Source organism: Salminus brasiliensis, chromosome 3 (assembly GCF_030463535.1).
Source record: "Salminus brasiliensis chromosome 3, fSalBra1.hap2, whole genome shotgun sequence".
In the NCBI taxonomy this organism is placed as follows: Eukaryota; Metazoa; Chordata; class Actinopteri; order Characiformes; family Bryconidae; genus Salminus; species Salminus brasiliensis.
In genome coordinates, this window is record NC_132880.1 from 37650042 (window position 1) to 37671921 (window position 21880).

The window sequence follows — 21880 nt, forward strand, 5'->3', positions numbered from 1 at the left end:
TTTAATTTGAACTGAAGGCCACTGCACTTGTTCCTTAGTGATAAATGAATAATACTTTTTTCAGTAATTGCCGCATCAGCAATTAGGTCATGCAAATTAGTACCGACGTGCTAAGACAGGTGGAAGACTGGGGAGGAAAAAAGAGCAAGTGTGAGAGAGGAGCAAAGCAGAGAATTCATTAAGGGACTTCGCTATCCTGTGTGTGTATTTTGGTACAGCGATGTTGTGGCCTGTGTGCAAGCATGCAGACATATGGAGTATATTTTGGAACAAATTAGACAGCAATGGGGAAGAGATAAAGAGGAGAGACCACTGCAAACATCGGAGTTCAATGATGTATGTCGTATCACATTAAGAGTATGCAGCTGGCTGAAGGGGCTTTATTTAAAGGCCCATTTGTTGCATTTTTGCTGTATTTTATGGATTTTCTGAGCTCTACCTATGTGAGTGTGTTGGCTTATACACCAAAACCAGTAAACTGGTTGTTTTTTTTTTTAAATGACCACTTTCTGACTTCTCAATATCCCTCTATATACCATTTTTAATAATGATATTTATGCATATGACCTATGTTCTGATTGGCTGTCCTGTATTGTGCACCACTGGTTAAAAAACAGTTCAGGTAGAAAGAAGTCAAACGTTTGGACACTCTGGACACAGTCTCTGTTCCAATCCTCGTTCACAGTTACTCTGTCTTTCATAACAAAAAAAAAATCAATAAATAATAATGAATAGAATACAATCTTCAATGTGGCCTGTACAAAACTTCGGCCTTGTTACAGAATCAGGACTTAGAGTCAGTACTGAGTCACTTCTTTTGGCAGGAATCATGCAATTGCAAATGCTTTTTGTAGTCAGCCAAAAATCTGTCAGTTCTTGTAGTTGGAATTTGTTCTTCATCACTTGTTTCCCTGACACATCTGACTTGCCGAGATGATCTGTAGCATACTCTAAAAGTTGGTTTTGTGGTGAGGTCACACAATAGCTTTCAGCAGACTGTGCCCCCCCCCCCCACACACACACTCTCATTTCAGCCCAATTGAAGTTTTGCAGTTGGACTATTTTAATTAAGATCGCGAAGTGTAATTTAGTAGTATATACTGGTCAGTCTCTCAATCTGAACGGGTCTCGTCAACAGCCAAGCATGAAAAGTGCAGTTCTCAGGCAGTTTTTAGCCAGTTTTATGTTAACATTTTCCCACTATTCATAAAAGAAACCCCTCGTACGTAGGGTAACCTCCAGTGCTAAGCTACTCACCTCCAACTCCCTCTACAGTTTGTATAGGTCTGATTCACACACTGACTCCAGTTTCACGTTTCTTTCGTTTTGGGTCAGCGCAAATGGTGGTGTGAATCTGCATCTCCTAGGTAACGAGTGGCACACATGTTTTGGGGTGTGTTTGATCGGACCAGCAACAGGTTGAGGTTGTGTAGTGGATGATTCCTAGTCATTTACTGTAAAAATCAGCAAAACTCAGTCAGGGAGTGTGAGGTACCCAGTCTTTTATAATCTGCCTAGACTTCAAAGTTCCTGTAGTTTACCCAAGGCTTTATGACTTTTCTGTGAGGTTTTGTGGAACGGTACACCACCTTTATGACTAAAGGTAAAGTAAAGTTTGTTTGGCTTCATATGAGCAGTTCTCTTTAAGAGTTTTCTTGGTTATCCAGATCTTATTTTTGACCTCCATAATCCCCCTAAACTGCTATTTCTTAAAAATATCCTGCACTGTCAAAACCTTATACATTTATATAAGTGGCATTGTATTTTTTTCCCACAGACACTGGTTGGTGGCAAGTACCTCAGTGGAGCACTCAGTATTACTCAGCTCTGCTATGAATGAATTATGAATAATGTTTTGTCCTCCCTTTCTTCTTTTTTGTCCTCCCTTTCTTCTATGGTATTGCATTATATCTTGTGATGTAGAAGCAACACAAAGATGCCATTGCTTTGCTGAGCCCTATTCAATGCTTTTAGTCAGAGTTTATTCAACTGAGCACATACTTTTGCTTCTCTGGGGGGGGGGGGGTAAATAAATAAATAAATAATAAAATAAAAAAGCAAACAGGAATCTATGTTACGAGAACAGTATGATAAATAAAAGAAGCTCGGCTATTGGACTTAGCCTGAGCAAATAACTTTTCACAGACTCTCCCAGAGATCAAGGTGATGCCGTAATCTTTTATGCTTATCATTCAATGAATGTTGGGTGGAACTCGAATAAATGCCCAGTGTGAAGGTCTACTGGACTTCAAAAGTTCTTTGTTTTCCATCAAGCTCGCAGGTACATGTGTTCACTCCAAAAGTTCTCCATGTGTTCTCTGGCAAGAAGGCGAAGGCAGGAAAACAATGAATGTTACATAAGATGGAGGAGACTTGGAGCGAGGAATGAAACAGCATATTGCAAGATAAAATCAACAGTTGGTAAAATGTGATATATGCTCTCAAGGTCTTCTGAGGCCCTTTGCTCCATCTAGAAGGCTGTCAGATAAAGAGGAATGCATATTACAGCAAGCTGACAGTTTGCTGTCAGCACACTGAAAACATTCCAGCTATAGGTGTTTTTTTATTTTTTACTGTTATTTATCTACCTGTGGAAAAAGCAGTCAGATTTTGACTCCCTCTTAAGAGGAGCATGAGCTTACATGCTCATGCTGAACATGACGCTTCAGCTGCGCCAGAAATTGTCACAACACCACCTCATGGGAAGTGTACATTATGCACATTTCTGGAAACAAATACCCAAACTGTGCACCACGAATTAAGTCAATGTCAGTCACCTTGGTTTTGTCACTGCAGATTTCCAGGCCTGTTATAACACCTGTAATGTCTTGTGTGTGTCCTCTCTTGTTCTTTCCACAGTCTCCTGCTTCTTTAACTTCACCACTCCATCTGGAGTTTTGCTGTCGCCCAACTATCCTCAGGAGTACGGCAATAACATGCATTGCGTGTGGTTGATCATTGCTAAGCCAGAGAGCCGTATCAACCTGGCCTTCAATGACCTGAGCATGGAGAAGCAGTTCGACTTCCTGTCCATCAAAGATGGTGGCAAGGCCGAGTCACCTATTTTGGGCACATTCTCTGGTGACGTGTTGCCCTCACCCATCACTACCAGCGGCCACGTGGCTCGGCTGGAGTTTCTCACTGACCACACGTACACCGACCGTGGCTTCAACATCACCTTCACCAGTAAGCTTTGGGTTTTCTTTTTTGTTCTTTAGCACAGTTTCTCTTGGAAAACAATGGATTCTACTATTGTTCAGGAAGTTTGGCTTTTGGAAAGTTCAGTAAGTGCAGCGTTTGTGTATAATTGGCATAATGGTGAGTATAAGGGCAGCGTTTAAAAACTCCTGAGTCTTGCTGTCAATCTCCTTTATTCATATTCATCTGGCACACATATTATTCCCTTTTGTTTCAGAATGTAGCTTTAACATGTGCACTTATTTTTAAAAGAATATACTTTTGTTTTTTCCGCTTCTTCTGCCAGGCATGATGAAAGACATCTTTTAAAATCCTTCCCTCAATAACTTTCAGCGATTGTGTCTGTACAATCGGTGCTGTGAGGCGTTTGAGAGTTTTTGTTTGTTATTTAAAGACCCAGAGGCAGCGCTGGCCTGGATATTTCTCCTATCCCAAAGAAGCATTGCAGCGGTTACAGCACTGTCTGTTCATACTCAGCACATCAGTTTGTTATTATTAATCCAGATATTTCTTCACCATGATTTCACATACAGCGCTTGGCTGTTCAGTGGTTCTTGGCTTGGATGTTCACTACTAGGTGAACCTTTACATTATGTAGAACTAAAAATGGTCCTTTAGGGAGGATAACAAAGGGAACAACAAGTTATACTTCTTTGGCATTGCTTTAAATAACCTCTACAGTTCTTGACACTGTAAAGATCAATCAAGCCAATAATACATTATAGTGTTTTATTTGAGTTAACTTAGTTCAGTACTCCTATCTTACATTTTCTAGTTCTGTATTTGAATTTGGCAAACAAAACATGTTGAGTTGAGCCTCAAAAAGCTTTTTAAAATCGAAATGTTGCTCAATTTCTAGTGTGTTCCTCCTCTTTAGTGTGTTTGCTGTTTATTCCCATCTGTAGGTTAGAATTTCCCATATCACAAGGCTAGTAGCCTTCCTATTCTGAGACACCTGACCATGTAGGGCTGTGGTGCTGATAGGACTTAAACTTATGATCATCTCATGACAAACAAGCAGTTAGACAGTTGTGCCACTCCAGAGCTGTGAAGCCATCCTCATTTCTGTGTCCAAGGAACATTATTAAAAACTACAGTTTTCTTTAGTGTAATTTCACAGCTCTAGAATGGCAAAAACTTAAAAAAAAGTTTAAATCCCAGGAAGGGCTCAGTACTCCATTGTCAAAAGTCAGAGTTTGAGGACGCATTGTGATAGATGGGAACAAACAGTTAACAAACAGAAGTGGGAAACACAGACTAAATATCTAACACAATGTCACACAATGTCAACTGTTTTTTTTTTTGTTTTGTTTTGTTTTTGTCTTTTACCCATTACCCAATCCCAATTAATGTGAACTCCCCCTATCACTAGCAATGCCCCCCGACACTAGGAGGGTAAAGACTAGCACATCTCGTCCAACACATGTGAAGCCAGAAAACACCTCTTTTAAAAGTGCCACTGATACAGCATAGCTAGGTAGCCAGCTCACTCTGAGGAAAGCATGGCTCCCCAGTTCTGATACAACACCTAACATACACCGGTGCTGACCAACATCACACTACAAGTAATGTGAGGACGAAGTGCCATCCAACCACCAAGGCCAATTGTGACCTTTTGTTCACTGGACAGCTTAGTTTCAGTTGTTTTTGAGTTGCTCATCTCAAAATGTATTGTTGACCAAACTGAGCTGCAAAACAAATGTGAGTCAGGAGAACTTTTGACTAAACTAAGCTGAGTTCAGTAAGTAAAAAATCAGTAATAGCTCTGTAATCAGTTCATGTTGAGTTGGTCAGTCAACTTTCACAGTGTTGACATCATACATGAAATTGAACCTCATGTTTTAGATTTAAAGATCCCAAAAAATCCATTGCACAAGCACATGTTGTGTATAATGCAAAGCAGTGTTTGTTAATTGCAGCCACGAAATCAAATTCTGGATCACGTGACTACTCTTGTACCGTTTTCTGGGATGGAGCGTGAGGAGAGTCCCATTGCTCATGTTAATTAAGAGCACGACAAACTCTATCGAAGGGCTGGCTGGCAGTTTAATAAATAGAGTGATGGTGATGGATGAGGTACACAGTCTGTTTGGGTGCTGCGAATCTGAGCGAGGATTCATCACAAAAGCACATTTCAAACCTCTGCTGAGAATGGATAGTGAGAAAGGTGAGGGAGAGAAAGGAAGAAGCCAAGGGAAAGATAGGCGAGTTGGTACAGGAGGGAGATGGAAAGTGAAAGAGATCCTGTTTGAAAGTGATGCTTTATCTTCTCTGAAGCCCCCATCATCATGCAGGAAGCATTTCTGACCATTTCCCAATCAACCAAGTAACTTCTGGGGGCATATAAATCAATATTGCGTGCTAAGTGAAATGAATTAGTTTATTCGTGGAGCAGAGATGACAGGCAGAAAAGTTTCTTTTCATGCAGGAAGTTCCTTCATCTAATTCATTAAGAGGCCGTGACCGTAAACGATTTGGCAGCTTTACAAAATCATAACCTTTTGAGTAGGTCCAACTCCACCTGAGCACAATGCAGAGGGACACTGGATCAATATTTTAAAGAAATGTACATCTTAAAGTGCTCCAAAAGGAGAATTCATCTGGGGCAGAGGTATATCCAGGGGCATAGCCAAATAAGAGAGGCTTGTGGAGCTCAGGATTGCATAATCTACTCTGACACTAGAGCCTATGTAGTTTACTTGCTTTGATGAAAGACAGGAGGATGGTGTGTATGGTGTGTGTTAAGTTGTTCTCACCTTGCTTGTTCACATGTGTGCTGGCCTGGGGCTCTGTGTACTCACCTGCCGGCAGTGCTGGATTCAAGCCCCAAAATCTTCAGGATAGGGGATGTTTACCTGGAGCCTGGTACTGAAACCCCAGTGATTTCATCACCTCCCTTAGTAACAGTACAGCTACTATTAATTCATACAAGTGGTCTCATTATTGTTACATTATTATGTATAACACTTATTATTTCATGCAGCAGAACAATAGAAGCAGAAGAGTCGATTATTGCACTTTGAGCAGGCAAGCGCAGGCCTGACTACAAGCACATTCTTCATGGTTTTACATAAAGGGTCACAAGACTGCTCTGTCATCTTTATGAATGGTTTTGGAATACAATACATAGCGTGATGGTGTTTTTGCCAGTGGGGCTGGTAGGCGTTCTACCATCAGTACTGTTTGCTCATGTATTAGTATCAGTTTGTCTGGGAAAATTACATTTGGCAAAGACAGGTGTCATTAGTCTGTCAGGCAAAATTACATTTATTACATTTAGCAGAGACAGGTGGTTAGTCAATCTGACCAACCCACAAGCATAATCCACACTGAGATATATTTGTGTATTTCCAGGCATATATACATAGCTGACCTGTTTTTTGGCATGCTTTTTCTTCCCCAGCGTTTCGACACAATGAGTGTCCTGACCCCGGCGTGCCGGTCAATGGCAAACGCTTTGGGGAGAGCCTACAGCTGGGCAGCTCCATCTCCTTCCTGTGTGAGGAGGGCTTTGTGAAGACCCACGGGTCTCAGACCATTTCCTGCATCCTCAAAGATGGAAACGTGGTGTGGGACAACGCTGTGCCACGGTGTGAAGGTGAGTGTTGTGCCCCAGTTAGTCCTTGGCCTGTAAGATATGAACTCTAATCTTAAAACTGCTTTACACCAGATGGACATGGATGTCATGGCAATATTTGGCTTTCAATTATTTCTTTGAACTGTGGGCAGAGAATCGGCAGCATACATCTTTAATCAAAATCATACAAATAGTGTCAGAAATATGCAGACACCCACTTAGATTATTAATTCAGTGGTGCTGAACGTTCAAAATGTCTTTTAACTTGCAAAGACCAATGACTCTTAACTTCCAGTTAGTGATCATGATTGCCTACAGCTAGTAGCTTCTCTGTGAGCACATAAAGAGTTTGTTTGACAGCACTTGTTGGATTGACCAACATACAGTGAAGTCCAAAGTGCTCAGTTCAGATCTGAGAAGGATGATTGTAGATTTAATGCAGAAATGGATCTTGGAGCCATTTCTAAACAACTGCAGATTCCAAGATCATCAGTTCAAACAACTGTAGGTAAGTAGGGTACAGGTTATTGAAAAGTGTAGCCCGATTTGTCACCCTCTGCTGAGTGGAAATGGGTTCAGAGGTCCAGGCCTGCCATGAGCTGGGAGCTGCTGGAGCACCAGAGTCACTATCTATAGTCAAGCAAATTTTACATCACCAGAAGCATGATAGGATGACGTTAAACTTGCTGTGTTGTTGGTTTTGAACTGGTACATTGTGAGTAAGTAATGAAGAAGGTGCACTACCTCAGAATCATTTAGCATAACCTTAAGTCAGCCAGCCAGTTGACACTTGGCCACAATTGGGTGTTCCAACAAGACAATGACCCCAACAGACATCAGAGGTGGTTGTGAAATAAAGCACCGCCTACTAAGAAACTAAGCTTTTGTAATGGCCATCCCAAAGGTCTGACCAGAAACACTTGAATTGAGCTTAAAAAAAATTCTGATGAGGAAAGTAGTCAAATATCCAACCAGAAATCGTCCAGAAGCTTGTTGATGGCTGCCAACAGCATCTGGTCAAGTGCTACATTAGGTGTGCTGTATGTATATGATTGAGAAGTGATATTGCTATGTTATTGACATGTCAAGCTGTGATGCGTCTTGGATTTTTTGTATTATACTCAGTTTCGGTGCTTGTGTAAATACTTAATAAAAATATTTACTATTAGCATTGGTGCGTATCATAAGTAATATACTTAGGTAGTCATATATATAGTTAGCTTCTAAAATGTCCTCCATAACATACCCTAATACCCTGATATTTTCTAACGTTTCAGCATATCGAACAGCAGGATCTCCCCTCCGTCTGCGATGTTTAGCATACCACTGAAGCCTCATGGCGCACCCTACATTTTTTTTCATTAAGTACACTCGGATGCACCCGCATAAACAATATTCTCACCAGCAACCTAAATGTCAGTGCAGCAGGAACCCCTGGAGAAATGTTGTCTTCCGGATGTGCACATGGGGATGAAATATATGCTGTGTAAATCCAGCCATGAAAACTTTATTTAAGATTCTCCGTCTGCCGCTGAGGTGTTAAGACTGCGAGGGTCTCGCTCGCTGCATTTTACACAACTCTAATGAAATGTCTGAGGAATGCGGCTTTTATAGAGAATCTCCGCCCCGGCTTGTTTGAACTCTTTTTGTTTAATGCAATGCAAAATATCTCAATATTAAAACACATGTCTCCTCATTTAATGAAATCCACCAGCTTGGAGACGATAAATCATTTCAGGCTTGTTATTGTGAATTGTGCTATTCATAGATGCCCTTCAGGGTGCTCAGTCATCTGATGAAACCATGCACCTCAAAGACACCAGAAGATTTCTACTGTCTGCTACTGTGCAGGACTGCACACTCATGCATGCACAAAATCCCATGTTCAAGCATGCACACAATCAAATATCATTGCGTACCCAATGAGAAAACACCTGTTGTTTTGACCCTTTAATAATTATCTCTTAAGTAAATTATAGCAGATTTACTTTCAAACTTTCAAGGGTGACTGTGTTGAATCTGCTTTTGGAAAACAACTGAATCTGTAAGAGAACATGCGCTGAACTCACCTGAATACTAATGTGCTGATTCAAATTTATGGGGCAGAGTTGGAATTGATCAACTGCTTGGAGTTTTTGGGACCGCATATATAAAACAGCCTGGATTGTTTTATATGACGATCCTCAGCCAAGGCCCAAAGGGGCCAGCCTGTGGGGAACTCGGGCTCAGTGAGGCGGACGAAAGCTGCCGGAGAGGTTAGGCTAGGTGATGTCAATCACATTTAGATGGCGTCTCTTATCTTCCACACTTTACTTGGTGAAGTCAGGAGGGAACTTGAGAAAGTTCCTGTGGTAAATTTCTGAATGTTACTGAAGGTGAATGTGGGAATAACAGTTTGGTTATGAATCTGCGATTGCTGACCCACTGTGCCTTTTTTCAGCGCCGTGTGGTGGAGACCTGAAAGCCCCCAGTGGCATCATCCTGTCCCCAGGCTGGCCTGAGCTCTACAAAGAAGCTCTGAACTGTGAGTGGATCATCGAGGCGCCACCTGGATACCCTATCAAGATCATTTTTGACAAGTGAGCCCACAACTTCAAAGCCTTCTGGTATAGCCTCAGACTAAATATATAATAAATATATAATTGTCGCATGTTTTCTTGCAAAGGACATTGTTCCATTAAAAATGCTACTGACGTGACCTTTGGACATTATGTGTGATGGGAGCTTCTGCATTCAACCGCAGAGGATTGCACTTTCCCATATTAGCGGTGTGTTTTAAGCCAGTGTTGGCATTAATATGACGGTCAGCTCACCAAGAAAAATGAATTTAACAAAAATGTTTGTTGCTCTTTGAATTTATGTAGCAATAAATAAATCATGCCGTTCTGCCCTGTTTGGCTGACTTCTCTCAGAAGTAGCACATTTTATTCATAACGCTGATTGGTTCTGAAACGTGCTGGCAGCCTCGGCTAACATAATACACAGTAACAGCAGACAGATTGATGCAGTTATAAAAACTAATCTCCCCACAACGTAACTGATGTAAGCTCTCTGGGGTGCGCCTCTCACCACAAACCCCTCTCTTACCATGCCAGTGATGGAATCGTATGGTTGCCCTACATAAATGTACAGTACTGTGCCAAAGCTTATTGTTAACTGCTTATCTGGACAGTAAGTGTGTTTTGGTAGTAATAGTACTATGTACCAAATAGAACCAGACAGGCTAGCCTTTGATCCTCAAATGCAACCGTGAGCCTTGGGCATGCATCTTGACCGGCATTGTGGCTTGCTGGTTAGCACATTTGTCTCTCAGTGCTGGTGTCTTGGGTTCAAGTTTCCATGTTCTCCCCATAGTGTCCATGTGGGTTTCTTCCAGGGCCTATGGTTTCCTTCCACAGTCCAAAAAGATCAGGTGAATTGGGTAGTCTAAATTGCCTTGGTGTGTGTGTGTGAATGAGTGTACATGTATGTGTGTGAGTATGTTTGTATTCCATGGTATGCATTGGCAGTCTGTCCTTGGTGAACCCCTCTAGGGCTTGATGCTGTCCTCCAAGTGGACAGTTGTTTCTGGTTGAGAGTGCGCTGTGCATAGTTGGCTGCCACTTCTCGCCGGTGTGTGTTGGTTGAGTTTTTACACCCAATTTGGAAGGCCAGCTATCAAATCCTTGTTCACATGAACTCCCTCTATTACTAGCAATGCTCCTAACACTAGCAGAGTGAAGACTAGCACATCTTCTCTGACACATGTAAAGCCAGCCACTGCCTTTTTCTGAACTGCTACTGATGCATAGTTCTGATGGGAGGGAGGATGTTCCATCCACTCACTCTTGAGAGAGCAAGGCCAATTGTGCTCTCTCAGACTCCGGCTGCTTTGGCCGTCACAATTGAGCCCTTGTCAGTCACTCAGATCCTTAAGTTTCTCCATTACTTATAACACATCAACTTCAAGAATTAATTGTTTCCTTGCTGTCTAATATATCCCAACCCTTGATGAAGATCAGTGATCAGTTTAAGCAGTGTTATCAGTTTTCTGAGCACATATACACACACTGCCCATATAGGCATCTTTAAATCACATTTTCTCAGGTGACCCAAGCCTTTTGCACAGTACTGTATATCAGCGTGTATGTGCCTTCGTTGATTACTTCTTCGTCCAGGAGCAGCCTGCTCAGGCCTGGAGCTGAAGCCGCTGTGCTCCGCCTGGGCGGGAATGTGGCGAGCAGCAGGCTTCGGCACACTGCTGCAGGACATACAGTCTGCTCCATGTCTAAGCATGCCTAGATCACAGCTTGAGTGATGTTTCCCCCTCTACTGTAGCTGTAAATAAAGTATAGCAGCTGCACCAAGTCCGCCTTACATGATGGAGCTGTCCATGGTTCCTAAGCCCCAGTGGGAAAAAAAACATTAGAGACTATTTCGGCCTGCTCCCTAGTAGTCGTCACAGTGTTCTACGTTTCATCCACAGGTTCCGAACGGAGGTGAATTACGACGTATTGGAGGTACGGGATGGACGCTACCCCTCATCGCCTCTGATTGGTAGTTACCAAGGTACCCAAGTGCCCCAGTTCCTCATTAGCACCTCCAACTTCTTGTACCTTCTCTTCTCAACCGACAAGAGTCATTCGGATATCGGCTTCCGCATCAGATATGAAAGTATGGACTTCTCTTCTTTTACATGAACATAATTATGTGTTTCAAGAACTTAGTATTTACTTTTTTTCTTTACAAAGTAGTAGTTCTTTTGCTGATTGTTTCATCTAAACCATGTCTGTTCAGTGAAGGGTACTTATACAAAGCATGATATTACCTCCTCCATGACACATTTCATTGTGTAATCGGAGCCTGATAATTAAAGCGGAGAATTTCTTAGTGCCTACTATCAAGGGCTAAATGAAAGTAAATATTAAGGTGTCATTAAAAATGATCACCACATGCTGTAATGTTTCTATGCTATGATTTCAATCAGGGGTGATAATTATGAAATAATAGGTTGGTGATTGTTTTAATTCTAGTGATCTGCGGGTGCCTGCACACGCATGCAAATGCAGCCTCTAAATATACTGTACGCAGATGTGCACATCGTATACACGAGCACACACAAAAGCAACACTGTGTTTGGAGCTTGTGTCAGCTGATGTATTTATGTGTGTATGACTCATGTGGTTTAACCTTTTCTCTTCGTCACTCCATAAATCTCAGCTTGAGCTGAGGCTGAAATTATTGAGAACAGCAGCTCAAGCAGAAAGTGTTGCTCTTGGTATTGGATGTTCATATGTTTATGTAAGGACAGTATAAAGTGTAAAGTGTAAATATATGAGTCATAGAAAGTTTTTTTTTTTTTTTTGCTGATAGATGGTGCTGGGGATAAGTTGGGAAACTGGGGATGAATATATATAGGGATTTTGAATATTCTGAGTGGGATACAACCCTTGTCTACTGTTGGATACATGACCTGTCAAAAGTTTGGGAATACTTACACAATTCAAATTAGCCTGTTTATTTTTACATTTAGCAAATGAAACTCAACAGAAAGCTGTTCAGTCTGAGAATTAAAACAAACTTCTCATGTAGCTGTTTAAAAGAGATCTCCACAGATTTGTTCATATTTCTGCATAATTAAAGGTGCCCTAGAATTAAATAGTCCTTAGCATAGTTGATTAATGATCATTTAGTACATGAAACTGACATACCATGAACCTCAAACACCGTTGTGTTCACCTTCAAAAGAAAATCCAGCATAGCCAAAAGAGATCTGTAAAACTGGCCATTTCCAAAACCCCTAAACTGTTTCATAACAGTGTTGAATCAATGTTGAATATATTAATGTCCCCAAAATTTATATACACCCAGGCTACTAGCAGTAGCCTTTCAACAAGTAAACAAGGTCACAGCCACTTTAAGAATATATGGTGTTTGTGAGACTGGTATTGTGACTGTGGGTTTTCCTATGTTGTTGTCTGTGGAAAGGCTACTCAAACACGACAAGCGAGGAAAATAAAACTTGTGAGCGGGTGTTTAGGCTATCGTAAAAGCTAATATTAGCCATCCAACATTTACCATCTCTTCTCACCAATGGCAATTTTCTCAAAAGCAAACAAGACTCAGCTGACTAAAGCAGACTAAAACAGACAGACGAAAGCTGTGTGAGAAAAAGTAAAATTCAGGGAAGCAAGCAGGTGCTAGGAAGGTGCTATGCTAAAAGCTGGATAACCCGGCTACTATCTATTCCGCTAGCACACCATGATAACAGGAACCTGAGTGGACAGCAACAATATTCATGTGCTGCAGTGCTGAAAACTTAACTATGCTATGCTCTTTTTTGTGACTTCTGTGAGCCGTGTCAGTGCTCCAAATCAGCTAATAAATGCAGAGCAGTAGAAGGAAAACTCTGAGATAAAATAACAGGGTGGTAAATAGGCTTGTAAAATGGTATCTGGGCATTTTCTACCTCAACCATAGTCACATACCTACTATTTATTTACACAAGCTGTAATTAGTCTTTTAGAGTGGTTTGGTTTGAAATGCACTATTGTAGAGAAACTGACTGATTCATAATCAAAAATTTTTGAAAGTGATGGTCTGGGGAACCTGACTTCTGAATGGCATTCTTCATATATACTAGTTGTAGACCCCTCATGACTCCTGGTTCACTGACTTTGTAAATAAATCTAAGTCAGTAAGTTTGGCTACCATGCACCATTTCACTCCAAATTAACTACATTATTGAATCATGAAGAAATATTGAAAAATCAATGCAGTTCTCTTTCAAACTTTGGAAGATGAATATACTTAAATATTAGCAAATAATAGATCTTCCACAAGCATTCTTCTTACATTAACTAGATAGTAATGCTAAATTTACACTCAGAACACGTCAAGGTATCCCCAAACCTTCAGACTCAGATCAGTGAGTCTAGGAGCCAAATTACATTTCCCCAAGTACTGAAACAATATGTACATATTAACAAAATTATTATCTATGAAATGATTTAGTAATAGTTAAGCATATAAGCATCTAATCATATAAGTAATGTTTTTATTATTGTGAAATCTCTCCTTAAGCCTTGCAGCTGCAGTCTGACCACTGTGTTGACCCTGGGATCCCAGTGAATGGCCAACGGCATGGCAATGATTTCTACGTGGGAGCTCTAGTGACGTTTAGCTGTGAGGCGGGCTACACGCTCAGTGATCCTGAGCCTCTGGAATGTGAGCCGAACTTCCAGTGGAATCGGCCCCTCCCCAGCTGCGATGGTACGGCCCGGCTCTTGCCATATAAAACAGCTACTCTTGGAAGAAAAGGACAAATTAGAGACAGGTCATTTATTCTAGCGGCGTCATTGCTTCCAGACTGAAAGGGTCTTTTACGGATAGGCGCTACCCTTTCCACCCCCTGCTCTTATTCCACCATAAATGCTTTTATACTTAAGGACATTATTGATTTTCCCTTAGGGTAATGATAGGAATAATTTGCCTCCATATGTTTATGTCCTTCAGAAGGGCACCTCTTGTAAACTCTTGTTTAAGTGTGTTGTGAAAGCTGAGGGAGGTGCTATATTTGAACAAATACCCCTCCTCTCCACAGCTCTCTGCGGTGGTTTTATTCAGGGAAACTCTGGCACCATTCTGTCGCCCGGCTTTCCAGACTTCTACCCCCACAACCTCAACTGCACCTGGATGATTGAGACCTCACATGGCAAAGGTGTGTACTCTGGTTTGCTGGGATGAATCCACACTTATGAACATTTTAATAAGGCAAGATTTCACAGCTACAGGTACAGAAACATAGAATAAATCATCTTGGAAATTTTTCATTGCAAGATCATTAGTTTAATCCCAGTGATGCCACAGCCATCTGTAACCGGAAGTGCCAGAGAGCTATTGGCCTCTGATGGGGTACAATGGTCCTCATTTTTCCCACATCACTATGTGATGCTAGTGAGTGCAGGCCTAGCTGATGTGGCAGAGCTGGCAGTTATCGCTTTTCGCCAAATTCATTAAGTCAGGCGGGTTCAGTGACGTTGGCAGTTTAAAAAAGATGCAGTGATTTTTTTTAGAAATTAAATCACTGGTGGTATCTGGTAATAGGGGAAACCATAGTTGCTGGGCAGGGACAGGAAAAGACTAAAATGAAGGTGAAAACTAAAAATGTAATATATATCAGGTCTTAATGGAACAAGGCAAGGAAGTCTTGAGTCTATAACATAAGGTATTGTTGTTTATCCATACTTTCTATTAAAATGGACTGAAAATGGTTCATACTAATTACCGTTCTAATTGACTCTTTTGCAAATCTTCTTCATCTGCCAGGTGTTCAATTCACCTTCCACACCTTTCATCTGGAAAGTCCTCATGACCATCTCTTGGTGACAGAGAATGGTAGTTTCTCACAGCCGCTCTGGAGACTGACTGGCTCTATTCTGCCCCCTCCTCTAAGCGCTGGTCTGTTTGGAAATTACACCGCTCAGATCCGCTTCCTGTCTGACTTCTCTGTCTCTTATGAAGGCTTCAACATCACCTTCTCAGGTATGGAGATACAGCTCTCACTGTAGCAATCTACCTAATTGGGTGTCCAACTCCGGTCCAGAAGGGTCTTGATGCAGCACAATTTAAACAAATGAATTGCAAAAACAAAAAAATTAATAAATATCCTTTGAATTCATCAAGGAAATTGCTAGTGGAATAAAGAAGGCTTTTGTTTAGTTTTGGGCTTTGTGTTCTGTAGTGCAAGGGTACTTCACAAATTCCCTGAAATGTATTTGAAGAATCTTCAAGATCTGCTTTTTGCCTGTTGAAGAACCTACATTCTACATTTGTCATTTATGTCATTCATAATTCATGTTATGTTATGTTATGTTATGTTCATAATTTATGTTAGAATTAAACAGGTCTTTATATGTATGTGTCGACTGATGTGTAGGCAGTGGTGTGCAAAAATTATCAGAGACAATGGCATGTGAGTCTAGTTCTCTGGGCAGTAAGCGTTCATGTGCATTAAATCTGTTAGTTGTGATTTGATGTGTGTTAGCCATTGCCAGAGTTCTCTTTGAGGAAAAAGCCATTACTTACAGATACCATCCAGCACCTAGTTTATCTAATCCGTTCTTCATTAAGTAAATCAGGTGAGCTGCTGGTGGAACTGAACAAATCCATACAGGGTCTGGAGGCACTGGGAAGTCCTGTGGTTTTTTTGGACACTGTATTTATGATCACTGTATTTATGTTCATTTATATTTCTTCTAATGTTCTGTAGCAAAACACACACATTCTGTAGAGACAAGTAGTTGTAAACAAATTCCATGACTGCCCTAGACTTTCTTACAAATTCAGTGTGAATGGGCAGGGGGTAAACTGCTTTAGGCTAAATAGACTGATATGTAAATGTGCTGTTCTTACCCAACAAAAACAAATCAAAGTGGGCTGTCTTTGCAGCTTTATTGATTTATGCATTTATTTATTCTCAATTGGACTGTTTGGACTGGAGTAAAACAGTTGCAGTATGTAAAAATAGTTACGCACGACAGCTTGTATTTTTAAAACAGCATGGAAATTTAAATTTTCCATGATAAGGACTCTTGTAAACACTCTCAATACTTCAAGTTGGTGACTTCACTGCTCAGATATACAGTAACTGATTCAACTCAGCAGATAATTAGTAAATCTAGTGTGCTTGAGCAGAGTGATCATCAAACTGTCACCTTGACCCCTCACTGCAGCTCTCCAGGACTGGAATCGGACACCCCTACAGATATCCATTTGTGAATGCCAATGAGACAAAAGCTCTGAGCTGCGTATTCTTTTCTGCCACTCTACAGAGTATGACCTAGAGCCGTGCGAGGACCCTGGGGTGCCCCCTTTTAGCACCCGCAAGGGGCTACAGTTTGGGGTGGGGGATGCGCTCATTTTCTCCTGCTTCCCTGGGTACCGGTTGGAGGGGCCTGCGAGGGTGGTGTGTTTAGGGGGGCGGCGGCGGGTCTGGAGTTCCCCTCTCCCAAGGTGTGTTGGTAGGTGGTCACATGCTTTTCATTTTGCTTTGTTCACTATTTACACTGTTTTATACTGTTTTCCCTCCCCTAGTTCACTGAGTGGAGTACAAGGGGAAATCATGAGCACATACACACATGGAGATCATTAATGATTGGGAGGTTTATGCTAAGCTGGTGGTGCATGGTGTAAACCAGCGGAAAAACTGTTGAACACATTTTCCAAAATACAGGACGAGGGAAACTCGAATTTTGTTTTTGACAAATAACATAATCTGCATCAATAAAAGTGTGGAATATCTCGGAGGCCAGATTTCCCCTAATTATTCAGTGGCAGAATGGCTGGCAGTGCTAAACTTAGAAAGTAATTGGTTTATGTTATGATTTTGACATTTCAGTGGAAGCAAGTAATTACATTTTATATAGTTTTTTTTCCTCATCGTCTGGCTGATGCTTTCTGATTATTTGTTTATATTACTCCTGAAAGTAGGTCGAGTGATTTCCAAATAAGTAAGAGGTTGATTTAGGCAGCTGTTGTGCCTTGTGTCGGCCTCTTGTATGCAAGGAATGATGTAGGTTAGGAAAATGAATAGTAACGGAAAATGTTAATCAGAATATCCTATTCGGTGCCAGCCGCCGTCGTAAGGACAGATTTCTTTATGTGTTTTTAAATATTTGAATAGGACAGTGCGAATGCGAGGCTCTACCTGTGTTAAATCAGTTCTACCCCTTTTTCCCCGCATGAATCCACTGCATGAGTGTTTGGGTGTCTTAGTGGGGTGGGGGTGGCTCATCCAATATAGGGGTCATGTATCATTTGACCTCTCTTGTGTCCAGCTGAATGTGGTTCCTCTGTGACGGGCAAACAAGGAGTCCTCCTCTCGCCAAACTACCCCGGTTACTATGGCAACAATCACGAGTGCATCTACTCCATCCAGACACAGCCTGGCAAGGGCATCCAGCTCCGGGCTCGAGACTTCCGCCTGGAGGAGGATGACTTGTTGATGGTATGGTGATCGTGTACCAGTTTGTATCTCTGAGAGGTACTAAATAAACATACGTAACAGAGGGATGTCCTGAACCAACTGGAAACATATGTTGTAGAAGCTATTCCAAACTGGTATTGACTATATTTAGTCCATTGGTCAAGAGGTGTGTTGTTTGGCGATGGAACTTTGAAGTTAATATGTAACAATATTAAATAGATTTTTAAATACTGCAACCTATGCTTTTTAGCTGATTTTCAGATACCAAACATGTCTTGGCAGATTGACTACATTTGGGGTCAGGAGAGAATTTGTGTAAATTTAAGTTCTGTCCTAGGGATATTTATTGCACTCTATTTACAACACTGTCATTGAGGTGATACACAATACTGTTCAAAGTTTATAATCACTGTTCAGAAGTTTGGAATCAATGCTTTCAGCGACACAAAACCAATTTCACTTCAGATGAATGTATACAATTTTTGTAAGAATGTAGTCTAGGGCAGCTTCAGAGGTTTCAAACAATCAACAGTTTAAGAGCTCCCCAGAGTCAACAAAGCAGTAGAAAATTCTAAAATGACCACCTTTCACCCACTGTCACAGTCCTATCAGTATATTATGACCACCCCTGGTTTGGAATTAACTCTGCTCAAGACAACACAGATGCCTTGTGACAGGTTTGCTGCATGTATAAATAAGCGAGCATACCAGTCAGTTGTAGCAGAATATAAAACGATCGTCATGGGCAGAGGATGAGATTTGACTAATGTTTAAAAGGACAATAGGTTACCGGGCAAAGTAAATTTCTACTGTAGAGCCCCGTAGTGAAGGTGTGCTGAGAGCCATTGATACCACTGTGGTACAGAGCAGTCAACGCACTGCCGTGGAGCAGTTAACCTTTATATATATATTTATATATATATGAGGCAAGATTATGCTCTTATGAGAGCTGCATAATGCTGCCCAACTGGAGTCATATTTGAAATTCTGTTATCTACTACTGTAATCTGTAATTTTACTACCATGCCAGTCCAAAATTTTTCATCTGAAGAATAAGACTGTGAATGATACTTAACATTAAATCATTAAATGACTTGAGTTAGGATCAAGAGCCAAACAGTTTTGTCCAAACATCCTTAATATACACACACTGTCATTTTGGTGTGTGTGTGTGTGTGTGTGTGTGTGTGTGTGTGTGTGTGTGTGTGTTCCAGGTGTACGATGGCAGCAGTAACCGCGCCCGCTTGCTGGGCGTCTTCAGCAGTTCAGAGCTGATGGAGGTGACTCTGAACAGCACGTCCAGCACTATGTTCATGGAGTTTATCAGTAACAGTGAAAACACCAGCAAAGGCTTTGAGCTTCACTTCACCAGTGAGTAGCAGCTGTGCTCTCTGGATCACTATTACAGTGCAACACCAGGCAGGTTTCATCATCCCAGCTGCAAGCGTCTGTTCTTTCATCGCCTTTAGATTATGCAACATTACATGGGGGCCAGGGCTTCTCGTGCAGCCTTTTGAACTCATTTCATTTTTAAATAAAAGGACAAAAACACACACACACGTACCTACACACACACACACACACACACACACACACACACACACACACACACACAATCACACTCTAACTTACAAACATGCGGTTTCCACTGTGGCAGTAGCATCATGTCGGACGCATGCATGGCCGTAGTTACACGGCTCCTTCTCAAGCTCTTACCAGCTCTCTCCATAGCAACCTCAGGTGGGCATGAATAATAGAGGGCACCGCACATATTCCGCATGAGTGGATCTGTGTGTGTGTGTGTGTGTGTGTGTGTGTGACTTTGTTGTGAACAGCTCTTTTTCAATTTATTTTTTTTCTTCACTGTTCCTGTAACCGCTTTTAATCTTGACACAATGGTTTACCATAAAGGCTGCTGTGAAGCGGCATGGAACGCATGTGTCAGGTAGAAGCATAACCGAGTGCTCTCTCTCTCTCTCTCTCTCTCTCTCTTTCTCTTTCTTCTAAGGTTTTGAGCTGGTGAAGTGTGAGGATCCAGGCGTGCCTCAGTTTGGTTATAAGCGTGAGGATAAGGGTCACTTTGCAGGAAGCACCGTGTCCTACAGCTGTGACCCAGGATACACCCTGAAGGGCACAGAGGTGCTGACGTGTCTCAGAGGGGAGAGGAGGGCGTGGGACAGCCCCCTCCCACAGTGTGTGGGTAAGCTACATACACACTGTCATGTCACTGTGATTATGCTGACACTGCAGGACTGAAGACACACAAATCAGATTTTTTTGATCAATATAAAATGACCATGATCTGATCTGATCTAATTGTTTAGAGATGTGTGAACACAAAAATCTAGTCTAATCAAATCAAAAGTGAGACACTTTCATATGACTTTCTTACTCTCTGTCACACATGCACTTTCACCAGGGTATTTAGATATAAGTAACAGGAGTAGTGTGCACAGAAGCGGGGAAAACAGTGATGTCTAGATTGTTTCTTATATTCTAATGAACTGTATTGATCAGCCATAACAGTAGTACCCCTGACAGGTAAAAAAAACGTGATTATCTACATTCACATGGCATCTGTCAAGGGTGGGATGTGATGGGATATGTTGGGTAGCAAATGTACAACAGGCAGTTCTTAAAGTTAATGTGTTGAAAGCTGGAAAAATGGGTAAGCATAAGGATCTTGGAGACAAAGGCCTTTTTTTCTGGCTAGACAACTGGGTCATCTGGGTCAGAACATCTCCAAAACAGGTCTTGTGATTTTGGTCAGTATTTACCAAAAATGTTTCAAGAAAGGACTACTAAGGAACCTGCAACATGGTCATGGACACCTAAGGCTCATTAATGCTAATGGAGGCCTCACCTCACAACACAACTATGCTGCCAGCATATCTCCATTTTGCCATATTTTTGCCATTTTGCCAAATGTCAAAATGCATGGATCAATAGAAATGCTCATAAATAACTTGGGGTAACCGGTAATGCACCAGGTTGTACATGTAGAATTTTGCTTCCTACCCAAAAACATATCCAGTACTTGACCTTGTGACTGTAATAGGAACAGTGCACATGACTATTATTAGTCAATCAGTCCAACAAATTATCTTAATCTTTAATGAATTTAAGAGCTTTTACAGTCATTAGTTGTCTTCTAAGTACAGCGTGTTTGTGTTTTTCATGAAGCATATGGATCTTGCAGATGACGTTTCTAAATTTGGAAAATGCTCTCATGCGTGTGCTGTCAGGGCAGAGGTGTGTTCAGACCGATGACAGATATGGATCACTGACGAACACAAATGTGAACTATCGAGGCAGGAAGATTGGATCTGAGTAAAAAAATCGAGCAGTAAGGCTTGTAATGTCAATGAGGGCATAGACTTTGATGCCGAGGTTGGACGGAACTGCACACAGCTGCCTTTTCTTAGGAGCACTCTTTCCATCTTCAGAACAGCATAATCAGAAATAGGAATGGCGCAGTCTTTCTTGGAAGGAGGACTGTAATGGAACGAAGCAGTAGAAGGTCTTGAGGAAATATGAAGCGAAATGGCTTGGTCAGACTGTCCAGGACTCGCAGTGACTGGCCGTGATTCCGCCGTCGCAAACAAAATTTCTGCCTGGAGGAGAAGTCCAGAGGTCGTGAGAGATGTTCGCTGTCCTTTGATCACGCAGTGTGACAGGGTGCAGGCAAGAAAACTGACTGTTCCTGCATGCTGTCTGACAATGCGTCAGAAGACCAGCACAGCTAGATGTTCACTCTTAGAAATAAAGACTGCTTTGGATGAAGAGGGCTTAGAAAAAAAACATTTAATTGGCATGGATTGGAGGGAGGGAGTGAGAAAGAGAGAGCCAGAGAGTTTGTAATTATGATAGTAGACATACAGTTCTGCTGTATTTCTTCAAAAACTGTTTTTGGCACCTTTATTTTTAAGTGTGATGGGCTGGAATTCCTACTTTGGTGTAGACTCACCCAGTGGTCACTCTCTCGATTTATTTGCTCTTGTAGCTAGCTCACTATCTACATACTCTAAAATTGACAAATTAGTCACAAATTAGTCATCCTTACCTTTAAAGGTACTATTATGGCTGCTAACCAATGAACTTTGTACATGTTGGGAACCCTCATGGCCCTCTAGGATTCA

General features: G+C 41.5%; 1 protein-coding gene across 1 annotated transcript in view; it reads left to right on the forward strand.

The window, feature by feature from the left end:
* The window catches only part of csmd2 (CUB and Sushi multiple domains 2), a 391624-nt gene that overhangs the window by 224853 nt on the left and 144891 nt on the right, over positions 1 to 21880 (forward strand). Inside the window, exons 14-24 of the mRNA XM_072676048.1 lie at positions 2860 to 3186; positions 6602 to 6796; positions 9216 to 9354; positions 11241 to 11428; positions 13838 to 14026; positions 14358 to 14474; positions 15083 to 15298; positions 16588 to 16776; positions 17593 to 17762; positions 18956 to 19112; positions 19750 to 19941. Coding sequence (XP_072532149.1) covers positions 2860 to 3186; positions 6602 to 6796; positions 9216 to 9354; positions 11241 to 11428; positions 13838 to 14026; positions 14358 to 14474; positions 15083 to 15298; positions 16588 to 16776; positions 17593 to 17762; positions 18956 to 19112; positions 19750 to 19941 — 2079 coding nt within the window. The remainder of the gene's footprint in view (positions 1 to 2859; positions 3187 to 6601; positions 6797 to 9215; positions 9355 to 11240; positions 11429 to 13837; positions 14027 to 14357; positions 14475 to 15082; positions 15299 to 16587; positions 16777 to 17592; positions 17763 to 18955; positions 19113 to 19749; positions 19942 to 21880) is intronic.